General features: G+C 35.3%; 1 protein-coding gene across 1 annotated transcript in view; it reads right to left on the reverse strand.

Moving 5' to 3' along the window:
* Positions 1 to 26,148, reverse strand: part of LOC129395530 (deleted in azoospermia protein 2) — a 46,131-nt gene extending 19,983 nt beyond the window's left edge. Inside the window, 13 exon segments of the mRNA XM_063602083.1 lie at positions 2,901 to 2,972; positions 5,281 to 5,352; positions 7,659 to 7,730; positions 10,056 to 10,127; positions 12,455 to 12,526; positions 14,833 to 14,904; positions 18,742 to 18,881; positions 18,971 to 19,034; positions 19,471 to 19,522; positions 20,083 to 20,174; positions 20,451 to 20,597; positions 26,082 to 26,114; positions 26,116 to 26,148. Of these exon segments, the coding sequence (XP_063458153.1) occupies positions 2,901 to 2,972; positions 5,281 to 5,352; positions 7,659 to 7,730; positions 10,056 to 10,127; positions 12,455 to 12,526; positions 14,833 to 14,904; positions 18,742 to 18,881; positions 18,971 to 19,034; positions 19,471 to 19,522; positions 20,083 to 20,174; positions 20,451 to 20,597; positions 26,082 to 26,114; positions 26,116 to 26,148 (993 nt within the window).
* Between the last annotated feature and the right edge of the window lie 786 nt (positions 26,149 to 26,934).

The raw sequence follows: 26,934 nt of genomic DNA on the forward strand, positions 1-26,934 counted from the left end.
AAAGAAGACATTTATGCAGCCAAAAAACACATGAAAAAATGCTCATCATCACTGGCCATCAGAGAAATGCAAATCAAAACCACAATGAGATACCATCTCACACCAGTTAGAACGGCAATCATTTAAAAGTCAGGAAACAACAGGTGCTGGAGAAGACGTGGAGAAATAGGAACACTTTTACACTGCTGGTGGGACTGTAAACTAGTTCAACCATTGTGGAAGTCAGTGTGGCGATTCCTCAGGGATCTAGAACTGGAAATACCATTTGACCCAGCCATCCCATTACTGGGTATATACCCAAAGGAGTATAAATCATGCTGCTATAAAGGCACATGCACAGGTATGTTTATTGCGGCATTATTCACAATAGCAAAGACTTGGAACCAACCCAAATGTCCAACAATGATAGACTGGAATAAGAAAATGTGGCACATATACACCATGGAATACTATGCAGCCATAAAAAATGATGAGTTCATGTCCTTTGTAGGGACATGGATGAAATTGGAAATCATCATTCTCAGTAAACTATCGCAAGAAAAAAACCCAAACACCGCATATTCTCACTCATACGTGGGAATTGAACAATGAGATCACATGGACACAGGAAGGGAAATATCACACTCTGGGGACTGTTGTGGGGTGGGGGGAGGGGGGAGGGATAGCATTGGGAGATATACCTAATGCTAGATGACCAGTTAGCGGGTGCAGAGCACCAGCATGGCACATGTATACAAATGGAACTAACCTGCACAATGTGCACATGTACCCTAAAACTTAAAGCATAATTAAAAAAAAAAAAGAATTGACTACTTCACCAAAGTTTAGCTTATACTGTGTACTTATTCACACTCAGCAGTTATTTCTTACACTGGTGATAAGGCTCCATTAAGACAGATTGCAATGTAAGTTAAATTAATACATTTGCAATTTTGCTGTAAGAATATTTCTAGACTGTTTTGTATCAGACAATATTATAGGGTAAAATGTAGTTCTATAGATGTTATGGCTTTGTCTGTACTTCATTCCAAAAAACTCAGTGCAGTCTGTAATCCAATACTGGAGAAGAGAAAGTATAATGTCTTATATGTTTCAATAAATTCTTATTGTTTGAAAACATACAGGTAGCAGCATACATGAATACACCCAGAATCACTAATGCCTCACAGTAAACGAGAGAAACAAGTAGGGCTTTTTTTCTAGCCATGGTTCAGAGAAGGAAAAAGAAGAGGTATACCATACATGTTTCAAGTACATGGAAAATATCAACAAATTAGAAACACTGCAGAACTATTTCACTATTATTTTGTTACTACATTTTCCGTCAAAGAAAATGTCTTTTAAGCGAACTCATCAACAAAATGAACTAAGAAGAATATAAACGTTATTTATCACCAGTAAGTGATAGAGTATGTCAAACCCTACTTTAAATATCAATGTAACCAGGATCAGAGAAATTACATGCCAGAAACTCACGGGCTTTATATATATATACTAAATCACATCAGAAATCTACCCATTCCAGAACCAGAATATATCCAGAAGTCAGCCATTTATATGAGGAGGCATCTGGAAATCATTTCAAATAAAGGATAGCTAGATGAATTGCTAAACTTACTGAAGAATAAAGTAGGCAGACACATAAGGAGAGCTGCTTTCATTCACTTTAGGAACTGCTTATACGGGGGAAAGCTGCTCTGGTGATTTGCAGGTAATACTCTCCTTTACTTCTATTCTTATTTAACCGTAATTAACAGCAAAGCATTTCTGTTTCTCTTCTATAAATTTACTACTGCTGGTAAAGCCAGAGGCAGATTCTATGCAGCTATATGCGAATTCTAAAGTCACGTGAATATTACCTTTCTTTGATTATATAGTCTATCATTATGTGGAGCTGCCATTGCTTAAGCACATAAAACCCTGAGGGCAAAAAAGGCACTGTTGCTGCCTTGGGAGTTTATAATCGGGTTAACAAGAAAGTAACAACAACAACAAAAAACATTAATATAAAGAGTCACTTAAAAATATTTATAGGCATATATGACATGGAAAATAATCAAGAATGAACAGGAAGTCTATGTTTGGCTAATTCCCTTAATGTCAAGGACAACATAATCCCTTTGCTCCCCAACAGGCCCCTATGGTGGTATCTTTAAAAAAAAAAAACAAAAAAAAAAAAAGGAAACCAAAACTATTAAACTGTTCCTACACATTTTCAAACACACATGAGAAAGACAGTATTGAAATACTGATCCAGCTGTCTCCTTTTTTATTATAATAAAAGTAACAGAAAGGAAAACTTAAGTACTTTATGTTTCTTGTCCATGACATTCTTGTTACTTTAAATTTGAATCTTCACCTTTCTACAAATTTTTGGGAGTTGGCAATGTGGAAACCTCAAAAATACTAGCTCTTTCAGTTTATTATCATAGATATAGTTATGGGTCATAGATATACTTGTATCGTTGAGAAGAGATCCTGAGAATGACTATCGTCAAACAGCCAGCTAAAATGAAAATATAATTGGAATTCTGTGCTCTGAAAAGTGGATCATAATTTTATTTCACTCTGTCTCCCTAAAAAAATTCATGAAAGTCAGTTTGGATGTTTCATTCAGCTGTTTGACAGCAAAGATGAAAACTATATCCAGAAATGAAGAAGGGGACACCAAATCTCAGAAATCTCTCTACACAAATGTTATTGCCAAGTATATTCCTGTCAAAATATTACTTCATTACTTCTAAATAAGACAGAGGTCTTCATTCTACACTAAGTCTTTCCTTAAATTTTAGGGACACTTCACTAGTTAAAAATGACCAACTATTCAGGAAATTTCTATAAACAAGTTAAAGGCCTCAATAATACCTGAAAGCAAACCATTTTACTACTTCTTACATTACCTGATAATTGTATACAGGCAACTGATATCCAGTGGTGACCTGAACTGGTGAATTTGGATAAGCAGGAAATGCCTGAAAAGGTTGCAGAAAAAATGAATATGGTAAACCACATTTTAAAATTAGAAAGAAATATAATTCCCAATATAACAAAAATATTACAAAACGGAAAATATCCTTTTTCTACATACAACAATGCAGAATTCCAAATGAATGACTTTATGAAGAAAGAAAGATTCTATGTCAAGTGCTACACTTTGGGTGTGAAGGGGGAACAAATGACAAAAGAACTGACTACTTCACCAAAGTTTACCTTATACTGTGTACTTATTCACACCCAGAAATTATTTCTTACACTGGTGATAAGGCTCCATTAAGACAGATTGCAATGTAAGGTAAATCAATACATTTGCAATTTCGCTGTAAGAATATTTCCAGACTGTTTTGTATCAGAAAATATTGTAGGGTAATATGTAGTTCTATAGATGTTATGGCTTTGTCTGTATTTCATTCCAAAAAACTAATTGCAGTCTATATTCCAACACTGGAGAAGAAAAAGTATAATGTCTGACATGTTTCAATAAATTCTTATTGTTTGAAAACATACAAGTAGCAGCATACATGAATACACCCAGAATCACTAATGCCTCACAGTAAACAAGAGAAACAAGTAGGGCTTTTTTTCTAGCCATGGTTCAGAGAAGGAAAAAGAAGAGGTATACCATACATGTTTCAAGTACATGGAAAATATCAACAAATTAGAGACACAGCAGAACGATTTCACTATTATTTCATTACTTCATTTTCTGTCAAAGAAAATGTCTTTTAAGCTAACACATCAATGAAATGAACTAAGAAGAAAATAAACAATATTTATCAACAGTAAGTGACAGACTATGTCAAACCCTACTTTAAATATCAATGTAACCACGATCAGAGAAATTACATGCCAGAAACTCATCGGGTTTATATATATATACTAAACCACATCAGAAATCTGCCCATTCCAGAACCAGAATATATCCAGAAGTCAGCCATTTATATGAGGAGGCATCTGGAAATCATTTCAAATAAAGGATAGCTAGATGAATTGCTAAACTTACTGAAGAATAAAGTAGGCAGACACATAAGGGGAGCTGCTTTCATTCACTTTAGGAACTGCTTATACGGGGGAAAGCTGCTCTGGTGATTTGCAGGTAATACTCTCCTTTACTTCTATTCTTATTTAACCGTAATTAACAGCAAAGCATTTCTGTTTCTCTTCTATAAATTTACTACTGCTGGTAAAGCCAGAGGCAGATTCTATGCAGCTATATGCGAATTCTAAAGTCACGTGAATATTACCTTTCTTTGATTATATAGTCTATCATTATGTGGAGCTGCCATTGCTTAAGCACATAAAACCCTGAGGGCAAAAAAGGCACTGTTGCTGCCTTGGGAGTTTATAATCGGGTTAACAAGAAAGTAACAACAACAACAAAAAACATTAATATAAAGAGTCACTTAAAAATATTTATAGGCATATATGACATGGAAAATAATCAAGAATGAACAGGAAGTCTATGTTTGGCTAATTCCCTTAATGTCAAGGACAACATAATCCCTTTGCTCCCCAACAGGCCCCTGTGGTGGTATCTTTAAAAACAAAAAACAAAAAAAAAAAGGAAACCAAAACTATTAAACTGTTCCTGCACATTTTCAAACACACATGAGAAAGACAGTATTGAAGTACTGATCCAGCTGTCTCCTTTTTTATTATAATAAAAGTAACAGAAAGGAAAACTTAAGTACTTTATGTTTCTTGTCCATGACATTCTTGTTACTTTAAATTTGAATCTTCACCTTTCTACAAATTTTTGGGAGTTGGCAATGTGGAAACCTCAAAAATACTAGCTCTTTCAGTTTATTATCATAGATATAGTTATGGGTCATAGATATACTTGTATCGTTGAGAAGAGATCCTGAGAATGACTATCGTCAAACAGCCAGCTAAAATGAAAATATAATTGGAATTCTGTGCTCTGAAAAGTGGATCATAATTTTATTTCACTCTGTCTCCCTAAAAAAATTCATGAAAGTCAGTTTGGATGTTTCATTCAGCTGTTTGACAGCAAAGATGAAAACTATATCCAGAAATGAAGAAGGGGACACCAAATCTCAGAAATCTCTCTACACAAATGTTATTGCCAAGTATATTCCTGTCAAAATATTACTTCATTACTTCTAAATAAGACAGAGGTCTTCATTCTACACTAAGTCTTTCCTTAAATTTTAGGGACACTTCACTAGTTAAAAATGACCAACTATTCAGGAAATTTCTATAAACAAGTTAAAGGCCTCAATAATACCTGAAAGCTAACCATTTTACTACCTCTTACATTACCTGATAATTGTATACAGGCAACTGATATCCAGTGGTGACCTGAACTGGTGAATTTGGATAAGCAGGAAATGCCTGAAAAGGTTGCAGAAAAAATGAATATGGTAAACCACATTTTAAAATTAGAAAGAAATATAATTCCCAATATAACAAAAATATTACAAAACGGAAAATATCCTTTTTCTACATACAACAATGCAGAATTCCAAATGAATGACTTTATGAAGAAAGAAAGATTCTATGTCAAGTGCTACACTTTGGGTGTGAAGGGGGAACAAATGACAAAAGAACTGACTACTTCACCAAAGTTTACCTTATACTGTGTACTTATTCACACCCAGAAATTATTTCTTACACTGGTGATAAGGCTCCATTAAGACAGATTGCAATGTAAGGTAAATCAATACATTTGCAATTTCGCTGTAAGAATATTTCCAGACTGTTTTGTATCAGAAAATATTGTAAGGTAATATGTAGTTCTATAGATGTTATGGCTTTGTCTGTATTTCATTCCAAAAAACTAATTGCAGTCTATATTCCAACACTGGAGAAGAAAAAGTATAATGTCTGACATGTTTCAATAAATTCTTATTGTTTGAAAACATACAGGTAGCAGCATACATGAATACACCCAGAATCACTAATGCCTCACAGTAAACGAGAGAAACAAGTAGGGCTTTTTTTCTAGCCATGGTTCAGAGAAGGAAAAAGAAGAGGTATACCATACATGTTTCAAGTACATGGAAAATATCAACAAATTAGAGACACAGCAGAACGATTTCACTATTATTTCATTACTTCATTTTCTGTCAAAGAAAATGTCTTTTAAGCTAACACATCAATGAAATGAACTAAGAAGAAAATAAACAATATTTATCAACAGTAAGTGACAGACTATGTCAAACCCTACTTTAAATATCAATGTAACCACGATTAGAGAAATTACATGCCAGAAACTCATCGGGTTTATATATATATACAAAACCACATCAGAAATCTGCCCATTCCAGAACCAGAATATATCCAGAAGTCGGCCATTTATATGAGGAGGCATCTGGAAATCATTTCAAATAAAGGATAGCTAGATGAATTGCTAAACTTACTGAAGAATAAAGTAGGCAGACACATAAGGGGAGCTTCTTTCATTCACTTTAGGAACTGCTTATACGGGGGAAAGCTGCTCTGGTGATTTGCAGGTAATACTCTCCTTTACTTCTATTCTTATTTAACCGTAATTAACAGCAAAGCATTTCTGTTTCTCTTCTATAAATTTACTACTGCTGGTAAAGCCAGAGGCGATTCTATGCAGCTACATGCTAATTCTAAAGTCACGTGAATATTACCTTTCTTTGATTATATAGTCTATCATTATGTGGAGCTGCCATTGCTTAAGCACATAAAACCCTGAGGGCAAAAAAGGCACTGTTGCTGCCGTGGGAGTTTATAATCGGGTTAACAAGAAAGTAACAACAACAACAAAAAACATTAATATAAAGAGTCACTTAAAAATATTTATAGGCATATATGACATGGAAAATAATCAAGAATGAACAGGAAGTCTATGTTTGGCTAATTCAAATAACATCAAGGACAACATAATCCCTTTGCTCCGCAACAGGCCCCTAAGGTGGAACCTTAAAAAATAAATAAATAATAAATAAAAGGAAACCAAAACTATTAAAGTATTCCTACACATTTTCAAAAACACATGAGAAACACACTATTAAAGTACTTATCCTGCAGTCTCCTTTATTGTAATAAAAGCAACAGAAAGGAAAACTCAAATACTTTATGTTTCTAGTCCATGACATTCTTGTTACTTTTATATCGGAAACTTCAGCTTTCTCCAAATTTTCGGGATTTTGCAATGTGGAAACCTCAAAGATACTAGCTCTTTCAGTTTATTACCATAGATATAATTATGGGTCACAGATATACTTGTATCTATGAAAAGAGATCCAGAGAATTACTATCGTCAAACAGCCAGCTAAAATGAAAATGTAACTGGAATTCTGTGCTCTGAAAAGTGCAGCATAATTTTATTTCACTCTATCTCCCTAAGAAAATTCATGAAAGACATTTTGGATGTTTCATTTAGCTATTTGACAGTAAAGATGAAAACTACATCCAGAAATGAAGAAGACAACACCGAACCTCAGAAACCTTTTCTACAGAAAAGTTATTGCCAAGTATATTCCTGTCAAAATACTACCTCATTATTCTAAATAACACAGAGGTCTTCATTCCACACTAAGTGTTTCCTTAAATTTTAGGTACACTTCACTAGTTTAAAATGAGCAACTATTCAGGAAATTTGTATGAACAAGTTAAAGGCCTCAATAATACCTAAAAGCAAATCATTTTACTCCCTCTGACATTACGTGATAATTGTATACAGGCAACTGATATCCAGTGGTGACGTGAAATGGTGAATTTGGATAAGCAGGAAATGCCTGAGAAGAAAGGTTGTAGAAAAAAATGAATATGGTAAACCATTTTTTTTAAAATTAGAAAGAAATATAATTCTGAATATAACAAAAATAGGTAAAATATTGTTTTTCTACATACAATAATGCAGAATTCTAAATGAATGACTGACTTTATGAAGAAAGAAAGATTCTATGACAAGTGCTACACTTTGGGAGTGAAGGGGGAACTAATGACAAAAGAACTGACTATTTCACCAAAGTATACCTTATACTGTGTACTTATTCACACCCAGAAGTTATTTCTTACACTGGTGGTAAGGCTCCATTAAGAGCGATTGCAATGTAAGTTAAATTAATACATTTGCTATTTCCCTGTCAGAATATTTCTAGACTCTTTTGTATCAGACAATATTATAGGACAATATATAGTTCGACACATGTTATGGCTTTGTCTGTACTTCATTAGGAAAAACTAAGTGCAGTCTATAATCCAATACTGGAGAAGAGAAAGTATAATGTCTTATATGTTTCAATAAATTTTTATTATCTGAAAACATACAGGTAGCAGCATACATGAATACACACAGATTCAAGTAATGGCTCACAGTAAATAACAGAAACAAGTAAGGCTTTTTTTCTAGCCATTGTTCAGAGAAGGAAAAAGAAGAGGTATACCATACATGTTTCAAGTACATGGAAAATATCACGAAATTAGAGACACCGCAGAACTATTTCACTATTATTTTGTTACTTCATTTTCCATCAAAGAAAATGTCTTTTAAGCTAACACATAAATAAAACGAACTAAGAAGAATATAAAGGTTATTTATCAACATTAAGTGATGGAGTATGTCAAACCCTACTTTAAATATCAATGTAACCAAGATCAGAGAAATTAGATGCCAGAAGCTCACGGGGTTTCTATATATATTAAACCACATCAGAAATCTACCCATTCCAGAAGCAGAATATATCCAGAAGTCAGCAATTTATATGAGGAGGCATCTGGAATTCATTTCAAAAAAAAAAAATAGCTAGATGAAGTGCTAAACTTACCAAAGAATAGAGTAGGCAGACACATAAGGGGAGCTGCTTTCATTCACTTTAGGAACTGGTTATAAGGGGGAAAGCAGCTCCGGTGACTTGGCGGTAATACTCTCGTTTACTCCTATTCTTATTTAAGCGTAATTAACAACAAAGCATTTCTGTTTCTCTTCTATAAATATTCTATTGCTGGTAAAGCCAGAGGCAGATTCTATGCAGATACATGCTAATTGTAAAGTCACATGAACACTACCTTTCTTTCAGTATATAGTCTATCATTATGTGGACCTGCCATTGCTTAACCACATAAAAACCTGAGGGCAAAAAAGGCACTCTTGCTCCCATGGGAGTTTATAATCGGGTTAACAAGAAAGTAACAACAACAAAAAAATTAATATAAAGAATCACTTAAATATATTTATAGGCATATATGACATGGAAAAAAATCAAGAATGAACAGGAAGTCTATGTTTGGCTAATTCACTTAACGTCAAGGACAATATAATCCCTTTGCTCCCCAACAGGACCTTATGGTGGCATCTTAAAAAAAAAAAAAAAAAAGAAAGCAAAAAAAAGGACACCAAAAGTATTATAAGTATTCCTACACATTTTCAAAAACACGTGAGAAATACAACATTGAAGTACTTATCCGGCTGTCTCCTTTTTCATTATAATAAAAGTAACAGAAAGGAAAACTTAAGTACTTTATGTTTCTAGTCCATGACATTCTTGTTACTTTTATATTTGAAACTTCACCTCTCTCCAAATTTTCGGGAGCGGGCAATGTGGAAACCTCAAAGATACTACCTCTTTCAGTTTATTTCCATAGATATAATTATGGGTCATAGATATACTTGTATCTATGAAAAGAGATCCAGAGAATTACTATCTTCAAACAGCCAGCTAAAATGAAAATGTAATTGGGATTCTGTGCTCTGAAAAGTGCAGCATAAATTTATTTCACTCTATCTCCCTAAGAAAATTCATGAAAGTCAGTTTGGATGTTTCATTCAGCTATTTCACAGTAAAGATGAAAACTACATCCAGAAATAAAGGAGAGAACACCACATCTCAGAAATCTCTTCTACAGAAAAGTTATTGCCAGGTATATTCCTCTCAAAATACTACTTCATTAATTCTAAATAAGACAGACGTCTTCAATTCTACACTAATTCTAAGTGTTTCCTTAAATTTTAGGTACACTTCACTAGTTTAAAATGACCAACTATTCAGGAAATTTGTATAAACAAGTTAAATGCCTCAATAATACCTGAAAGTAAATCATTTTACTCCTTCTTACATTACCTGATAATTATATACAGGCAACTGATATCCAGTGGTGACCTGAAATGGTGAACTTGGATAAGCAGGAAATGCCTGAAAAGAAACGTTGCAGAAAAAAATGAATATGGTAAACCACTTTTTAAAATTACAAAGAAATATAATTCCCAATATAACAAAAATATTACAAAAGGTAAAATATCGTTTTTCTAAGTACAACAATGCAGAATTCCAAATGAAGGACTGACTTCATGAAGAAAGAAAGATTCTATGTCAAGTGCTACACTATGGGTGTGAAGGGGGAACAAATGACAAAAGAATTGACTACTTCACCAAAGTTTACCCTATACTGTGTACTTATTCACACCCAGAAGTTATTTCTTACACTGGTGGTAAGGCTCCATTCAGAGAGATTGCAAGGTAAGTTAAATTAACACATTTGCAATTTCTCTGTAAGAATATTTCTAGACTGTTTTGTATCAGACAATATTATAGGGTAATATGTAGTTCGACAGATGTTATGGCTTTGTCTGTATTTCATTACGAAAAACTAAGTGCAGTCTATAATCCCATACTGGAGAAGAGAAAGTATAATCTCTTACATGTTTCAATAAATTCTTATTGTTTGAAAACATACAGGTAGCAGCATACATGAATACACCCAGAATCAGTAATGCCTTACAGTAAATGACAGAAAAAAGTAGGACTTTTTTTCTAGCCATTGTTCAGAGAAGGAAAAAGAAGAGGTATACCATACATGTTTCAAGTACATGGAAAATACCAACAAATTAAAGACACTGCAGAACTATTTCACTATTATTTTATTACTTCATTTTCCGTCAGAGAAAATGTCTTTTAAGCTAACACGTCAATAAAATGAACTAGGAAGAGTATAAACGTTATTTATCAACGGTAGGTGACAGAGTACGTCAAACCCTACTTTAAATATCAATGTAACCAGGATCAGAGAAATTAGACGCCAGAAGCTCACGGGGTTTATATATATATATACAAAACCACCTCAGAAATCTATCATTCCAGAACAAGAAAATATCCAGAAGTCAGCAATTTATATGAAGAGGCATCCGGAAATCATTTCAAATAAAGGATAGCTAGATGAACTGCTAAACTTACCGCAGAATAAAGTAGGCAGACACATAAAGCGAGCTGCTTTCATTCACTTTAGGAACTGGGTATAACGGGGAAAGCAGCTCCGGTGATTTCGAGGTAATACTCTCGTTTACTCCTATTCTTATTTAAGCGTCATTAACGGCAAAGCAATTCTGTTTCTCTTCTATAAATTTTCTATTGCTGGTAAAGCCAGAGGCAGATTCTAGGCAGATACACGCTAATTCTAAAGTCAAGTGAATACTACCTTTCTGTGATTATATAGTCTATCATTATGTGGACCTGCCATTGCTTAAGCACATAAAAATCTGAGGGCAAAAAAGGCACTCTTGCTCCCATGGGAGTTCATAATTGGGTTAACAACAAAGTAACAACAACAAAAAAATTAATATAAAGAATCACTTAAAAATATTTATAGGCATATAGGACATGGAAAAAAATCAAGAATGAACAGGAAGTCTATGTTTGGCTAATTCACTTAACGTCAAGGACAACATAATCCTTTGCTCCCCAACAGGCCCATACGTTGGCATCTTAAAAAAAAAAAAAAAGAAAGTAAAAAAAAGGACACCAAAAGTATTATACGTATTCCTACACATTTTCAAAAACACGTGAGAAATACAACATTGAAGTACTTATCCGGCTGTCTCCTTTTTCATTATAATAAAAGTAACAGAAAGGAAAACTTAAGTACTTTATGTTTCTAGTCCATGACATTCTTGTTACTTTTATATTTGAAACTTCACCTTTCTCCAAATTTTCGGGAGTTGGCAATGTGGAAACCTCAAAGATACTACCTCTTTCAGTTTCTTACCATAGATTTAATTATGGGTCATAGATATACTTGTATCTATGAAAAGAGATCCAGAGAATTACTATCATCAAACAGCTAGCTAAAATGAAAATATAATTGGAATTCTGTGCTCTGAAACGTGCAGCATAAATTTATTTCACTCTACCTCCCTAAGAAAATTCATGAAAATCAGTTTGGATGTTTCATTCAGCTATGTGACAGTAAAAATGAAAACTACATCCAGAAATAAAGAAGAGAACACCACATCTCAGAAATCTCTTCTACAGAAAAGTTATTGCCAAGTATATTCCTCTCAAAATACTACTTCATTACTTTGAAATAAGACAGACGTCTTCATTCTACACTAATTCTAAGTGTTTCTTTAAATTTTAGGTCCACTTCACTAGTTTAAAATGACCAACTTATTCAGGAAATTTGTATAAACAAGTTAAATGCCTCAATAATACCTGAAAGTAAATCATTTTACTCCTTCTTACATTACCTGATAATTATATACAGGCAACTGATATCCAGTGGTGACCTGAAATGGTGAACTTGGATAAGCAGGAAATGCCTGAAAAGAAAGGTTTGCAGAAAAAAAAATGAATATGGTAAGCCACTTTTTAAAATTACAAAGAAATACAATTCCTCATATAACAAAGCTATTAAAAAAGGTAAAATATCGTTTTTCTACATACAACAATGCAGAATTCCAAATGACTGACTGACTTCATGAAGAAAGAAAGATTCTATTTCAAGTGCTACACTTTGGGTGTGAAGGGGGAACAAATGACAAAAGAATTCACTACTTCACCAAAGTTTACCTTATACTGTGTACTTATTCATACCCAGAAGTTATTTCTCTCACTGGTGATAAGGCTCCATTAAGACAGATTGCAATGTAAGTTAATACATTTGCAATTTCTCTGTAAGAATATTTCTAGACTGTTTTGTATCAGACAATATTGTAGGGTAATATGTAGTTGTACAGATGTTATGGCTTTGTCTGTACTTCATTCCAAAAAACTAAGTGCAGTCTATAATCCAATACTGGACAAGAGAAAGTATAATGTCTTATATGTTTCAAGAAATTCTTATTGTTTGAAAACATACAGGTAGCAGCATACATGAATACACCCAGAATCAGTAATGCCTCACAGTAAATCACAGAAAAAAGTAGGACTTTTTTTCTAGCCATTGTTCAGAGAAGGAAAAAGTAGAGGTATACCATACATGTTTCAAGTACATGGAAAATATCAACAAATTAGAGACACTGCAGAACTATTTCACTATTATTTTGTTACTTCATTTTCCGTCAAAGAAAATGTCTTTTAAGCTAACACGTCAATAAAATGAACTAAGAAGAATATAAACGTTATTTATCAACAGTAGGTGACAGAGTATGTCAAACCCTACTTTAAATATCAATGTAACCAGGATCAGAGAAATTAGATGCCAGAAGCTCATGGGGTTTACATATATATACTAAACCACATCAGAAATCTACTCATTCCAGAACCAGGAAATATCCAGAAGTCAGCAATTTATATGAGGAGGCATCTGGAAATCATTTCAAATAAAGGACAGCTAGATGAACTGCTAAACTTACCGCAGAATAAAGTAGGCAGACACATAAGGAGAGCTGCTTTCATTCACTTTAGGAACTGGTTATAAGGGGGAAAGCAGCTCCGGTGATTTGGAGGTAATACTCTCGTTCACTCCTGTTCTTATTTAAGTGTCATTAACAGCAAAGCAATTCTGTTTCTCTTCTATAAATTTTCTATTGCTGGTAAAGCCAGAGGCAGATTCTTGGCAGATACGTGCTAATTCTAAAGTCAAGTGAATACCACTTTTCTGTGATTATATAGTCTATCATTATGTGGACCTGCCATTGCTTAAGCACATAAAAACCTGAGGGCAAAAAAGGCACTCTTGATCCGATGGGAGTTCGTAATCGGGTTCACAAGAAAGAAACAACAACAAAAAAATTAATATAAAGAATCACTCAAAAATATTTATAGGCATATAGGACATGGAAAAAAATCAAGAATGAACAGGAAGTCTATGTTTGGCTAATTCACTTAACGTCAAGAACGGAATCCCTTTGCTCCCCAATAGGCCCCTATGGTGGCACCTTTAAAAAAAAAAAAAAGGACACCAAAACTATTAAAGTATTCCTACACATTTTCAAAAACTCATGAGAAACACAATATTGAAGTCCTTATCCGGCTGTCTCCTTTTTTATTATAATAAAAGTAACAGAAAGGAAAACTTAAGTACTTTATGTTTCTAGTCCATGACATTCTTGTTACTTTTATATTTGAAACTTCACCTTTCTCCAAATTTTCAGGAGTTGGCAATGTGGAAACCTCAAAGATACTACCTCTTTCAGTTTATTTCCATAGATATAATTATGGGTCATAGATATACTTGTATCTATGAAAAGAGATCCAGAGAATTACTATCTTCAAACAGCCAGCTAAAATGAAAATGTAATTGGGATTCTGTGCTCTGAAAAGTGCAGCATAAATTTATTTCACTCTATCTCCCTAAGAAAATTCATGAAAGTCAGTTTGGATGTTTCATTCAGCTATTTCACAGTAAAGATGAAAACTACATCCAGAAATAAAGGAGAGAACACCACATCTCAGAAATCTCTTCTACAGAAATGTTATTGCCAGGTGTATTCCTCTCAAAATACTACTTCATTACTTCTAAATAAGACAGACGTCTTCATTCTACACTAATTCTAAGTGTTTCCTTAAATTTTAGGTACACTTCACTAGTTTAAAATGACCAACTATTCAGGAAATTTGTATAAAAAAGTTAAAGGCCCCAATAATACCTGAAAGCAAATCATTTTACTCCCTCTTACATTACCTGATAATTATATACAGGCAACTGATATCCAGTGGTGACCTGAAATGCTGAATCTGGATAAGTGGGATATTCCTGAAAATAAATTATACAGAAAGAATGAATTAATACGTTAAAACATTATTTTTAATTAGGAAGAATTAGTCCCAATATAACAAAAGTATTAAAAACTCTGAAATACTAATTATTTTTCTATATGCAACAATGTAGAATTGTAAGTGACTGACTGATTTATGAAGAACGTATTATTCTCGGTCAAGTGCTATGGTTGGGCGTGGAGGGGGAACAGACAAATGTCAAAAGAACTGGCTATTTCACCGGGCAGTTAACCTTACTTCTATTGTGTACTTATGCCCACCCAGAAGTTATTTCTTGCACTGGTGATAAGGCTGCATTAAGACAGAGTTCAATGTAAGTTAAATTAATACATTTGCTATTTCCCTGTAAAAATGCTTCCAGACTGATGTGTATTTGACAATATTATAAGGTAATACGTAGTTCTACAGAATTTACGGCGTTTTCTGTACTTCATGTTGAAAAACTAAATGCAGTATATAATCCAATACTGGAAAAGAGATAGTATAATGTCTCATATGTTTCAATAAATACTTATTGTTTCAACACATACAGGTAAGCAGCATGCATCAATACACCCAGATTCAGTAATGGCTCACAGTAAATGATAGAAGTAGGGCGTTTATTCCAGCCATTGTTCAGAGAAGGAAAAAGAAGATGAGGTATACCATACATGTTTCAAGTACAGGGAAAATGTCAACAAATGAGAAACACTGAATATAACTACTTCACTACTATTCTGTTATTTTATTTTCCATCAAAGAAAATGTCTTTTAAACTAAGATATAAATAAAATGAACTAAGAAGAAAATAAACGTTATTTACCACCAGTAAGTGACAGAATATGTCAAATCTACTTTAAATAGCAAACTAACAAGGATCAGAGACATTACATGCCAGAAACTGACGGGATTTACAGATACCTAAAACATATCAGAAATCTACCCATTCCAGAACCAGAATATATCTGGAAGTCAGCAATTTAATATGCAGAGGCATCTGGAAATCATTTCAAATAAAGAATACCTGGATTAACTGCTAAACTTAGAGAAGAATAAAGCAGGCAGACACATGAGGAGAACTGCTTTTAAATATTTTAGTTATATGGGGGAAAGCAGCTCAGGTGTTATAGAGGTAATACTCTTTTTAATCCTATTCTTATTTAAGAGTAATTAACAGCAAAACATTTCTGTTTCTCTTTATGAAATTTTTTACGGTTGGTACATCCAGATGCAGATTCTCATCAGATACATGCTATTCTAAAGCCAAATTAATACTACCTTTCTTAGATAAAGCCACATTAGGACTACCTTTCTTAGATTAAATAATCTATCGAAAAGAAACTGAACACTTGTCATTATTTGGAGAAGCCATTGCTTAAGCATACAAAAACCTGAGAGAGAAAAAGGCACTGTTGCTCCCATGGGAGATTATAATTGGGTTAAAAAGAAACTAACAAAACGTTAACACATCAATATAAAGAATCATTAAAAATATTTATAGGCATATGTGCCACACAAAAAATCAAGAAAGAAGAGCAAGTATATGTTTCACTAATTCGCTTAACCAGAGGAACAACATAACTCCTTTGCGCCCCAACGGGCCAGTGCAGTGGAATCTTAAATTAAAAAAAAAAAAAGTAACCAAAATTATTTAAATACTCCTACACGTTTTCAAAAACACATGAGTTACATAATATTGGAGTATTTATCATGATGGCTCCTTTGTTATAATAAAAGAAACAGAATAGAAAAAAGAAGTACTTTAGGTTTCTAATCCCCAAAGTTCTTGTTGTTACTTCTACACAGAAAACCTCACCTTTTTCCCAATTTTATGGAAATAGAATTGTGGAACCCTCAAAGATATTAATTCTTTGAATTTGTTACCACAGATACGATTATGGGTCACAGATAATAGTTGTACCGTTGAAAAGAGACCCAGAGAACTGCTATCATGAAGCAGCAAGCTAAAATAAAAATACAATTGGAATTCTGTGCTCTAAGAATTCGGTAAAGCTTTTATTTCACTCTGTATCTCTACAAGATTCATGAAAGTCAGTCTGGATGTTTCAGCTCTTTGACAGCAAAGATAACAAAATACATGCTGAAACAAAGAAGGGAACACCAAATCTCAGAAACTGTTCTGCAGAAAAGTTATTGCTAAGTACCCTCCTGTCAAAATCTTATTTCATCACTTCTAAATAAAACAGAGGTCCTCATTACACTAATTCTAAGTGATTTCTTAAATTTTAGGTACAGTTCACTAGTTTAAAACGACAACCTATTCAAGCAATTTGTATAAGCAAGTTGAAGGCCTCAGTAGTAGCTGAAAGTAAATCATTTTACTCCCTCTTCAATCACCTGATAATTATACACAGGCAACTGATACCCAGTGATGACCTGACCTGGTGAGTTTGGATAAGGAGAATAAGCCGAGAATAAAGTTTACAGAAAGAATGGATTAATACGGTAAAATGTGTTTGTTTGTTTTTTTAACTAGAAAGCAATATCATTCCCAAAATAACAAAAATACGAAAAACCTTGAAATGGTAATTATTTTTCTACATACAGAAATACAGATTTCTAAATGAATGACTGACACGAAGAAACAAATATTCTCTGTCAAGTGCTACCCTTTGGGCGGGGAGGGGGAAGAGACAAATGACAAAACAAGTGACTGTTGCACCGGCCAAAGTCCACCATATTTATACTGTGTACTTATGCCCACCCAGAAGTTATTTCTTACGCTGGTGATAAGGCTCTATTAAGATAGATTTCAACGTAAGTTAAAATAATACATTTGCTCTTTCTTTGCCAAAATACTTCTAGACTGTTTGCTATCTGACGATATTATAGGGTAATACTGTAGTTCTTCGACAGATGTTACGGCTTTCTCTGTACTTCATTTCCACAGATTAAGGGCAGTAAATAAGCCACAGCTGGAAAAGAGACAGTATAATGTCTTCTACTTTTCAATAAATACTTACTGATTAAAAACATACAGGTAGCATCATTCATCAATACACCCACATTCAGTAATGGCTCACAGTAAATGCTACAAACAAGTAGGGCTTTTCTTCTAGCCATTGCTCAGAGAAGGAAAAAGAAGAAGAGGTGGACCCTACACGTTTCAAGTACACGGAAAATGTCAACAAATGAGAGACACTGAAGAACTAATTCACTACTATTTGGTTACTTTATTTTCCATCGAAGAAAATCTCTTTTAAACTAACACATAAATAAAATGAACGAAGAACAAACTAAACGTTATTTATCACCAGTAAGTGACAAGAGTATGTCAAATCCTACTTTAAATATCAAAGCAACCAGCATCAGAGAAATTACATGCCAGAAACTCACGGGATTTCTAGATAGAGCAAAAGAGATCAGAAATCTACCCATCCCAGAACCAGAATGTACCCAGAAGTCAAGCAATTTATATGAGGAGGCATCTGGAAATCATTGCAAGTAAAGAATAGCTAGGTTAACTGCTAACCTTAGAGAACAATAAACTAGGCAGACACATAAGGAGGGCTGCTTCCAAATACTTTAGGAACTAGTTATATGAGGTGAAAGAGGCAGAGATAGGAAGAGATTTGTTCATGTGTCTACAGAGGTCATTTCTAAGAGAAAGCTTCGCCAAGTATACAGAAGATTCTTAGCTCAAATGACGAACACGAAGAATAAGAAATTTCTAACAAAAGTAACAGATTTCCCGTTACTCACACTGTTCAAACAGGGATTCTATTGCCACTTACTATGGAAAGTGTAGATACAATTCCACAGAGGGAAGGATGACTACAATAAACAAGAGAACAGGAACATAAGCAGTTCTTACCTGAACGTGCTGAGTTATAGGACTCGGCGTGATGTGGGGCTGCAGGTAGGTTTCAGTGTTTGGATTCCGCCGGACGTTCTGAAACTGTGGTGGAGGAGGAGGATTAACTACCAAAGGACGTGGCTGCACATGACGAGCACCTTTTTAAAAAGCAAGAAGAAAAAAGCCTATTTTTAGCTATTTGAAAAGCTACACGGGTCAAAAAAGAACAATTTCTTTTCCTACTCACATAACTTTTGTTTCCTGATTGCAGGGCCCAGCTTCAGCTTTTTACCATGGAAATGTATCTGTGACTGAAAATAGAACCGTTAACAAAACTAGAATCAATTTTCAAGTGTTAGCTTCCAAGACTTGGGTAAACACCTGAAGTCTTCTAAAGTACCTATCATCATAGAAGATCGGGGACAACCACGCACCAAATTAAAATTTGTCATCACGAAGCTACCTTACTTACCCTTACTACTCTAATCAGTGTCAAGAGGCATCAAGTGAAAGTTGATCAAAAACTTTCCATCACCCTGTCTCCAACCCTTCCTGTCTGTAGTTCATGAAACTAGGTGTCCAGTCAAAAATAAACAGGATCAAACAAGCTATGTGAGGTTACTCTGAGTTTGGATTTTGAACAGGAAGTCTGTCTTTCCCCAAATTTTACACAAGTCCGAGTATATCACTGACACTAAACGTTGTAGCAATAAGATAAATAAGAGATTTTTCTATTAGATTACTTACTCCTACTATCTTCTGGACATCCACGTCATTAACAAACGAAACAAATCCATAGCTATAAAGGCAGACAAATGAAGCATAAAATCACCATCATACAGCACGTGGTTCAGAAGTTCTACTCTTCTATATACAGAAGTGATCATGACAAAAGACGAATAGTATACCATGATAAGTATTTGCTAAGATGTACATGACAGATCCTCTACAAATACCACTTTTTCTTAAGCAGAACTATGTCAAAATGTGCTAGGATTAGGGCAGTGTGAAAACTTTATTGACTAACAAAGAATTCATATCTGTGAACCTGAATTTAACTTACTGTCTAAGACAAGGTGGTTAAAATTTAAGATGCTGTGCAGTGTATGAAGAAAACAATTATTTGAGAAGACTGATTAACTCATCTGTATGAAATAGAAACTGGAGACATTTAAAAACAAACATTAGAAAAATGGTCAAATAGAAGAACTGGTAATAGCCTTTTATCCCCTACGTGAAAGAAATTAACACTGCAGAATATTTCATTTATACAAGGGTCAGAATATCAGTTTTGAAGTCTTGTCTGATACTTATAGAATAGGTGACTGGAGTTCACATATTTTTGATAAGATTACTCACCCTTTGGACACACCAGTTCGATTCCTGATTCTCTTCACTTCTTTCACTGTACCGTATCTACCAAAGAAGCTTCTAATCTCAGTTTCATCCGTCTATGGAAAAGAATTGAACGTCAGAGTAAAAATTCAGCATTCAAAAATTTCAACTTTACTACAATTTTACTACCATGAGGTGGAAATTTCTCCCCCATTTATCCCCGAATGACCAGCAGCCCTTTGTCAAAGATATTTTTAGTACCTATGGGTCAAACCTAAAAGCAATTCTAAACCTCCAGGAAGTACAAAAAAAACCATTTAAGTTTGTAACAGGGCCCAAATCCCATTGTTCATGATGTATTTTAAGGTAAAAATGAGGTACGAATACAATACCCTATCATCAATTCCACCAACAAAAACAGTGTTTGGCACGATTTTGCCTTCTGGTAACACCCAGCCTTGGCTAGCTGCAGCTGATGAAGACTGGGTGCTGGCCTCTCTGGAGATGGTTGAGTTTGGAGTCTCAGGATTGGCAGCAGACTGTAATTTGGAAAGCAGACATCATAATTACGTATGCAGGCAAAACCCATACATAATGTGCAATACCATTTTTGTATTTTAAGTATATTTTATATAAATTACTTTCATTGTAAATTAGTCACCAGTGCAGCTCAGTTCAGGCTCAGGATTTAAACTTATCAGAGTACATCAGCATGGAATTTTAACCGAAGGATACAGTACTTTCTTAAACCTAGTGCCGCTCATCACCGAGTCCTGTATAACGCTGTGGAAGAATACCCATTTAGTATTTGTGAAAGTACTGTGTGAAGTAGTTAAAAAAGACACCCAAAACTAGAGAGTTTAGATTTGTAAAAATTAAAGTTATTAAAATCATCCTGTTCTATATTCATAAACAACTTTTCACTTTACTGAGTAGACTAAAGATAAATCTTAAAAAAAAAAAAAAAAAAAAAAGCCCCACCAAAAAGAAAATAAGCCTCAACGTTTTAAACCAATTTGTTACAATCCTCTTCCGTAACGCTAGGGTGTTCAAAGCATCTTTTGAAATAACATTTTACTTCCTGAGTAACACGGAATCAGTCTGACTGATAATTCTGATTTTCACAGTGGGCTGATAGATATAAATGATACCATCTTTATTTTCAGATAAAAAAACAAAGACATATAACTCACTAATTTTCTAGATTCTGATCAGAACTGTCTTTATTCTTTCCACAGCAGACTCTAAGGTTAATGTAAAATTTTCTGAAGTAGTATTCATAAGTAATACATACGTTGGAGAAACAATATAGCATAGTGAAACAAAAATTAATTCAGTCAGGAGATCTAGGTTTATGTCCCTTACAGGTAAGTGGTTATAAGCCACCTACTTGCCAGCTACGTATCTGTGGGCAAAGTGCTTTGAGAATGACATGAGATCACATCTGTGAATTCATTTTGTACGTATAAAGTGGTACAAGTGGTGTGCCAATGTAAGTTAGTGTCCTGTTATTTGAATTTATTTTCAGCCGATTTGTTTTCAAGTTTCTTTTTTGGCTTCACTATTTAGCTGACTTATTTTGAAAAAATTTTAATTAAGAACTAACTGACACATCACGAAACTATGACACATCATTAATTTAAAAATCATTGGTGAAGTGCTGTTGACTTCACAAATGTCAGTACAAAATGCTGCAAAAGAGAAAGCTATTACACATATACCTGTCTGAAAGAAAACAAAAGACAAAAGAAACTGTGTTATCTTTTTGAACACAGTAATGTTACAGAAGTTAATAAGAAAGGAGGGTTCCTGCTTTGTTAATTAGAGCCTAGAAGTTACTGATTCTACACAGCTTTACTAGAGATGAAATCTAAATTGTCAAATCAACTAAAGCCGAGGTTACTGCATTTCTCTATTCTTTCGTGCTTGTACTTGCTATTTTGGGTTTGTAACTAATTCCTAATTCTTTCCTTTAACAGCGTTATTTCATGACAATGATGTGAAAGAAAAATTTAAAACACTATTTTTAAAGTTTTCCCTTTCAAAAATGTCTCACATTACTGTTTTTTCCAAATGACATTAAGCTGCACTACCTTGAACTACTGGGAACCTGATTAGATCTCCCTTCCCTATAGACAATTTACCAATTCCTTCTCCGTTCATTCAGAAATCCCAAACAGAATAAAACAAAACAAAACAAATTCTGAAATTCTTGTAGTTTCTTTTTCTCCTTTCCAATTCCCCCTTGATTTGTGGATGAACTTTGGGTATGTGTTTCCTTGATAAACAAGCTATATGACAGTATTGTCTCGGCACCATAGTGTTTGGATGTATTCTAATTTAGAAATGTAACATCTGGCAGAAAACTGTGTCAGACTATGAGAGGTTATGGAAATGCACTGATTCTCAACTGGGCAAGATTTTTGAGCCCCAGGGGCATTTAGCGACGTTTAGAGATTGGCTGTCACAACTGAGATGTATTCCTGGAATCTGATGGGCCGAAGGCCAGGCACACTACTGCGCATCCTACAGTGTAAAGACAGCCTCCTACAACAAGGAAGTATTTGGTGCGCAATTTGAAAAGGGTCTGGTTAAGAAACCTTGTCACCGTGCCACAAGAATTGAAGAGGAAAATTCTTCTTTGGGAAGAACCTGATTTCCATCGCTCACTAAAGTGAATCTTTTCATGACCTCGGTTTCAGCTTCCTTGCTTGAAAACGAATGGCCGGAAAAGACCTCGGGTGTCTCTTCTGATTCTCATACTCATTTGGATACTCGAAATAACCGTAGTTTGGTAAAGAAGAAAAAAGGCATTTGATATGATTAAGAAGTCTGACTTTAGCTTGGATCTTACAAACCGGCTGCCTGCTTAACTGGAATCGTACATATAAAATTCACTGAATCTCTTTAATAGCGTCATAATACTTTAAATTAAGGAAGTAATGATCATGTCCTAGTCCTCAGCCAGCAGGTGGCGCTCAAAGCTAACAAGGTAAGCAATGTACTTCGTTTTCTGCAATGTACTTCACTTTTACCATGGCTCGAGTAGCAGGGATTGTTCAATTCCGACTGTGTACTTATACATAATTATATAACGTATATATAAAAATCCACAATCAACAGACAATCTTTGGTTAGTTTTAAACTACGGCCAAAAATATAAATGAATGCTTCGGATAAGCAAACGTTTAATTTTAAAGAAAGTACCATCGTAACCGTCAATGGCATCCTGAAAACAAACTGCATTAAAGAAGCAATTTTCTTAACCGTATCTTCAAGTGAGTTGTTGAATTTTCAAATGAGAAATGTTGCAATAGTAAACAGGGGTGAGCTTCAAGACCGTCATAATCACAACTCTCATTGCTATTTCTAGCAAACATATTCCTTGTTATATGCGGACAATCAAGTGACAAAGACAGCTAAAAGCTGGAAAAAATTATCATTAAACTCCTGCCATGTCAGCTCCTCTGCCAGTATTATCTAATGCAATTACTATGTGAACATGTAAGTAAATTGTTATTTACATAAACTGGCCAGGAAAAAGCCTATCATTTGTAGTCATCGAAGTTACATTCACAGCGATAGGAAGAGGAGCAAATAAAGAGAGTGATAAAATTAAGAAAATATGACGTGAAAATCAGAAGTTAATCCAAGAACAGAGTCCCGGGGAGTGGTGGGTGGCAAGGATGAAATTCAAGCAATACACAATCGTTGCAAAACTAAGCAAGAAAAAGCAAAAATATATGAGACCTGAAAAATGGGTTGTGGCCCGTGGTTATAAAAGAATGTTGTTATGCACAAACTCTATAGGAATAAATTTTGAAATCAACGACATGGTCAACTTGTACAGAAATTTTAATTCTTCCCAAACAATCTTGAAAAAGAACACCCAATGGTATTTGGCTTAGTTTCCCTGGGAGTTTTTTCAACTTGCAAAGAAACAGGTAACTTGGGTGTATGTGGTGTGTCACAGAGAGGTGCACACAGACGCCAGAAACCTGAAGTAAAGATAGAAGAAGAGATTAAGAAATTTAAACTCTTTTCTTCAGTTTTCAAAGAGGAAAAAAGTACTTCTCAATGCATTTTACAAAGGTTAACAGCACATAAGCAACAAAGCCTCATCAAGATGGTCCAACCCTCTCCTCAACACAAATGCAAAATTCCAGTAGGAAAGAATATAGTTTATATTGGCAATGCAAGAATACTGCATTCGCAGGATACGTTACTTTAATTCATCATTGAAAAAGTATTTAATAAAATACAGCATTCATTTTTAAATTTTTTAAAAACCTAAGTAAAATAGAAATAGAGGATTCTTATTTTCTATCAATCTAATTCTACCCTACCATGAAGCTTACAGTGAAATACTAGAGCCATCTCCACTGAAAATAGGAATAAGGTAAGGGCACCATGGCACCTCATCATTACTACTATATATATTTTCCCACTATGTATGACAAGTGCGAATATTAATACAGAGTTTTTATGAGTCAGTAAGAAAAATAAAATTAAAAAAGGAAATCTAAAAAGCGAATGATCAATGCTCAACTTCACTGATGATTCAAAAAAGTGCACATCAACATAGTGTAATATTATCCAGCTATTAGGCTGACGATGTACAAAATCCTAATACCGTTCATTAGAAAGGGTGTGGAACAGAGATCACTCTACACACCATCAGTGGGAAAATACTGATACATGCTTTACCAAGAGCACCTTGGAAAAGGTGTATCATAATTTGACAGGGGGATACTCACCACTATACTAATGAGGAGCATAATTTAAAATTGTTATGAAAGGGCAAAGCACTTCCACCCAGCAATGCCACTTACAGCAATTCATCTCAAGGAATTAATAATTAAGTACAAGTGTGCCAAGATATTTACACAAGGACATTCATGGCATTTTTAAAATTTTGTTTTGAGACCGAGTCTCCCTTTGTTGCCTAGGCTGGATTGCAGTGACACCATCTCAGCTCACTGCAACCTGCTTCCCAGGTTCAAATGATTCTCCTGCCTCAGCCTCCCGAGTAGCTGGGATTACAAGTGCACGCCACCACGCCTGGCTAATTTTTCGTATTTTTAGTAGAGATGGGGTTTCACCATGTTAATCGGGCTGCTCTCGAAATCCTGACCTCAAGTGATCCGCCCGCCTCAGTCTCCCAAAGTGTTGGGATTACAGGCGTGAGCCACCGCGCCCAGCCCATGATAGTTTTAATACTGAAAAAGTATTCATCATAAGGGAATTCAGTAAAACAACAGTACAATTTTTAACATGATATACTGAAAATTAAAGTTATCTTCAGAATAATACCCACATTAATTGAAAGCTGCCCGTTGTAAAATAGTATTAAGCAGCACTATGTAACTTTTGTAAAAGCTGGCCTATCTATATGCAATTGCAATACATGCATAAAAATAAGCTGGAAAGGCATTCATGTATCAAAATTTAACTGTGGTTTTATGTGTTGGTATTAAGATGGACTGCTATTTTCTTACTGTGATTGTTTTCAAATGAGTAAATATACTACTTTTATAATCAGGAAAAAAACCTAATGAAACTATAAGCATTTCTTCCCTCTACCTCTAAAAATGAAAAGTATTATTGTAAATAATTATAACTTATAACTCAAGGTGATTTTTTCATTAGCATGGGTAACATGTTGCACACTTATTACACATTATAGTTGCTTATATATTATTTTAATGTTTATACATGGTAATATAAACCGTGTATAAAACTCCTTTTATTTCTAAAAACGAAAAGACAAAATTATCAATGCAGATACGCACACAGCATGTAACACGCGTGTTTGTGACTCCGTGTTTGGTCAGCGTATTCAGAGCCACATCTGTGATGGTGCTCAACGAACGCTGGGCATTTACCAAACTCACAGAAATGCACACCCAACATTATCTACCAATTGGACATTTAGTCAAAGTTTCCTGGTTTATCTACGGGGGAAAGATTGTGCCTGGAGTTTAAAAATTCTAAAATTCTCAATGGTAGCTGCCGAAGCCAACCTCTTGCCACAAAGATGGCGTCGAGTGAGCTTTTGTGCCTGTCGCCGCCGCAGTAGGGAGCCGCCATCAGCCAGCCGCCATCAGCCAAGCCCCCAGCAGCTGCTAGCCGCGAAAGGATCAGAGGCACTTCCCACCCAGCCCCCTCAGCTAGTGGGCCGCGCCTTCAGGCCGCCCCACCCGCCACACTCAGGCCCCCACAAACCCCACCAACCCACCCCACCCAGTAGTACAAGGACCAGGAGGGAACCACTTCCTGAAGAAGTTCCGGCCCTCCCAATCCAAGGAGGCAAGTCTCTCAGCAGGCTCGCCGCCATCTTGCGGAGCCACCAGGAGAGCGTCAGAAGTGAAGTTGGCGGGGTGGGGGCGCGTGGGAGTGGGGGAAGGGGGAAAGGGCGCCTAGGAGTGGGGGTGGGGACGCGTGGGGGTGGGGAACCCGCACCCCAAACCGCTGCCAGGAGAGACCCCGGGGCAGGAAATGGGTTCCGCAAGGAGGCCGTGGCCCTTGTAAGTGAACTGTGAGGCAGGGCGTCCTGGGGACCCACGCCATGCTTGCTGTCCCGCCACTTCTGTGCCTGCCTCTCTGTATAGGCCGCGCTGCTGCCAGGCCGCCTCACCCCACCCTGTGGGCCACGGCTCCTAATGCGTTCAGGGGGGTGGCCCCGAAACAGGAAAACCGAGGATAAGGCGGAGCCTGGTTTCACCCACCGGTGAAGACCCCACAGGCCTTGCCCCTCAGGTCTTTCCTTCAACTCACCATGATGGTGGCAGGCAGCAGCTCCCGACAGGCTCAAGGAGGAACAGAGGCAGTGTTTCACCCACCACTTCTGGGTCTGCTGGTGAAGTCCGCTGGAAC

Source organism: Pan paniscus, chromosome Y (assembly GCF_029289425.2).
Source record: "Pan paniscus chromosome Y, NHGRI_mPanPan1-v2.0_pri, whole genome shotgun sequence".
NCBI classification, from domain to species: Eukaryota; Metazoa; Chordata; class Mammalia; order Primates; family Hominidae; genus Pan; species Pan paniscus.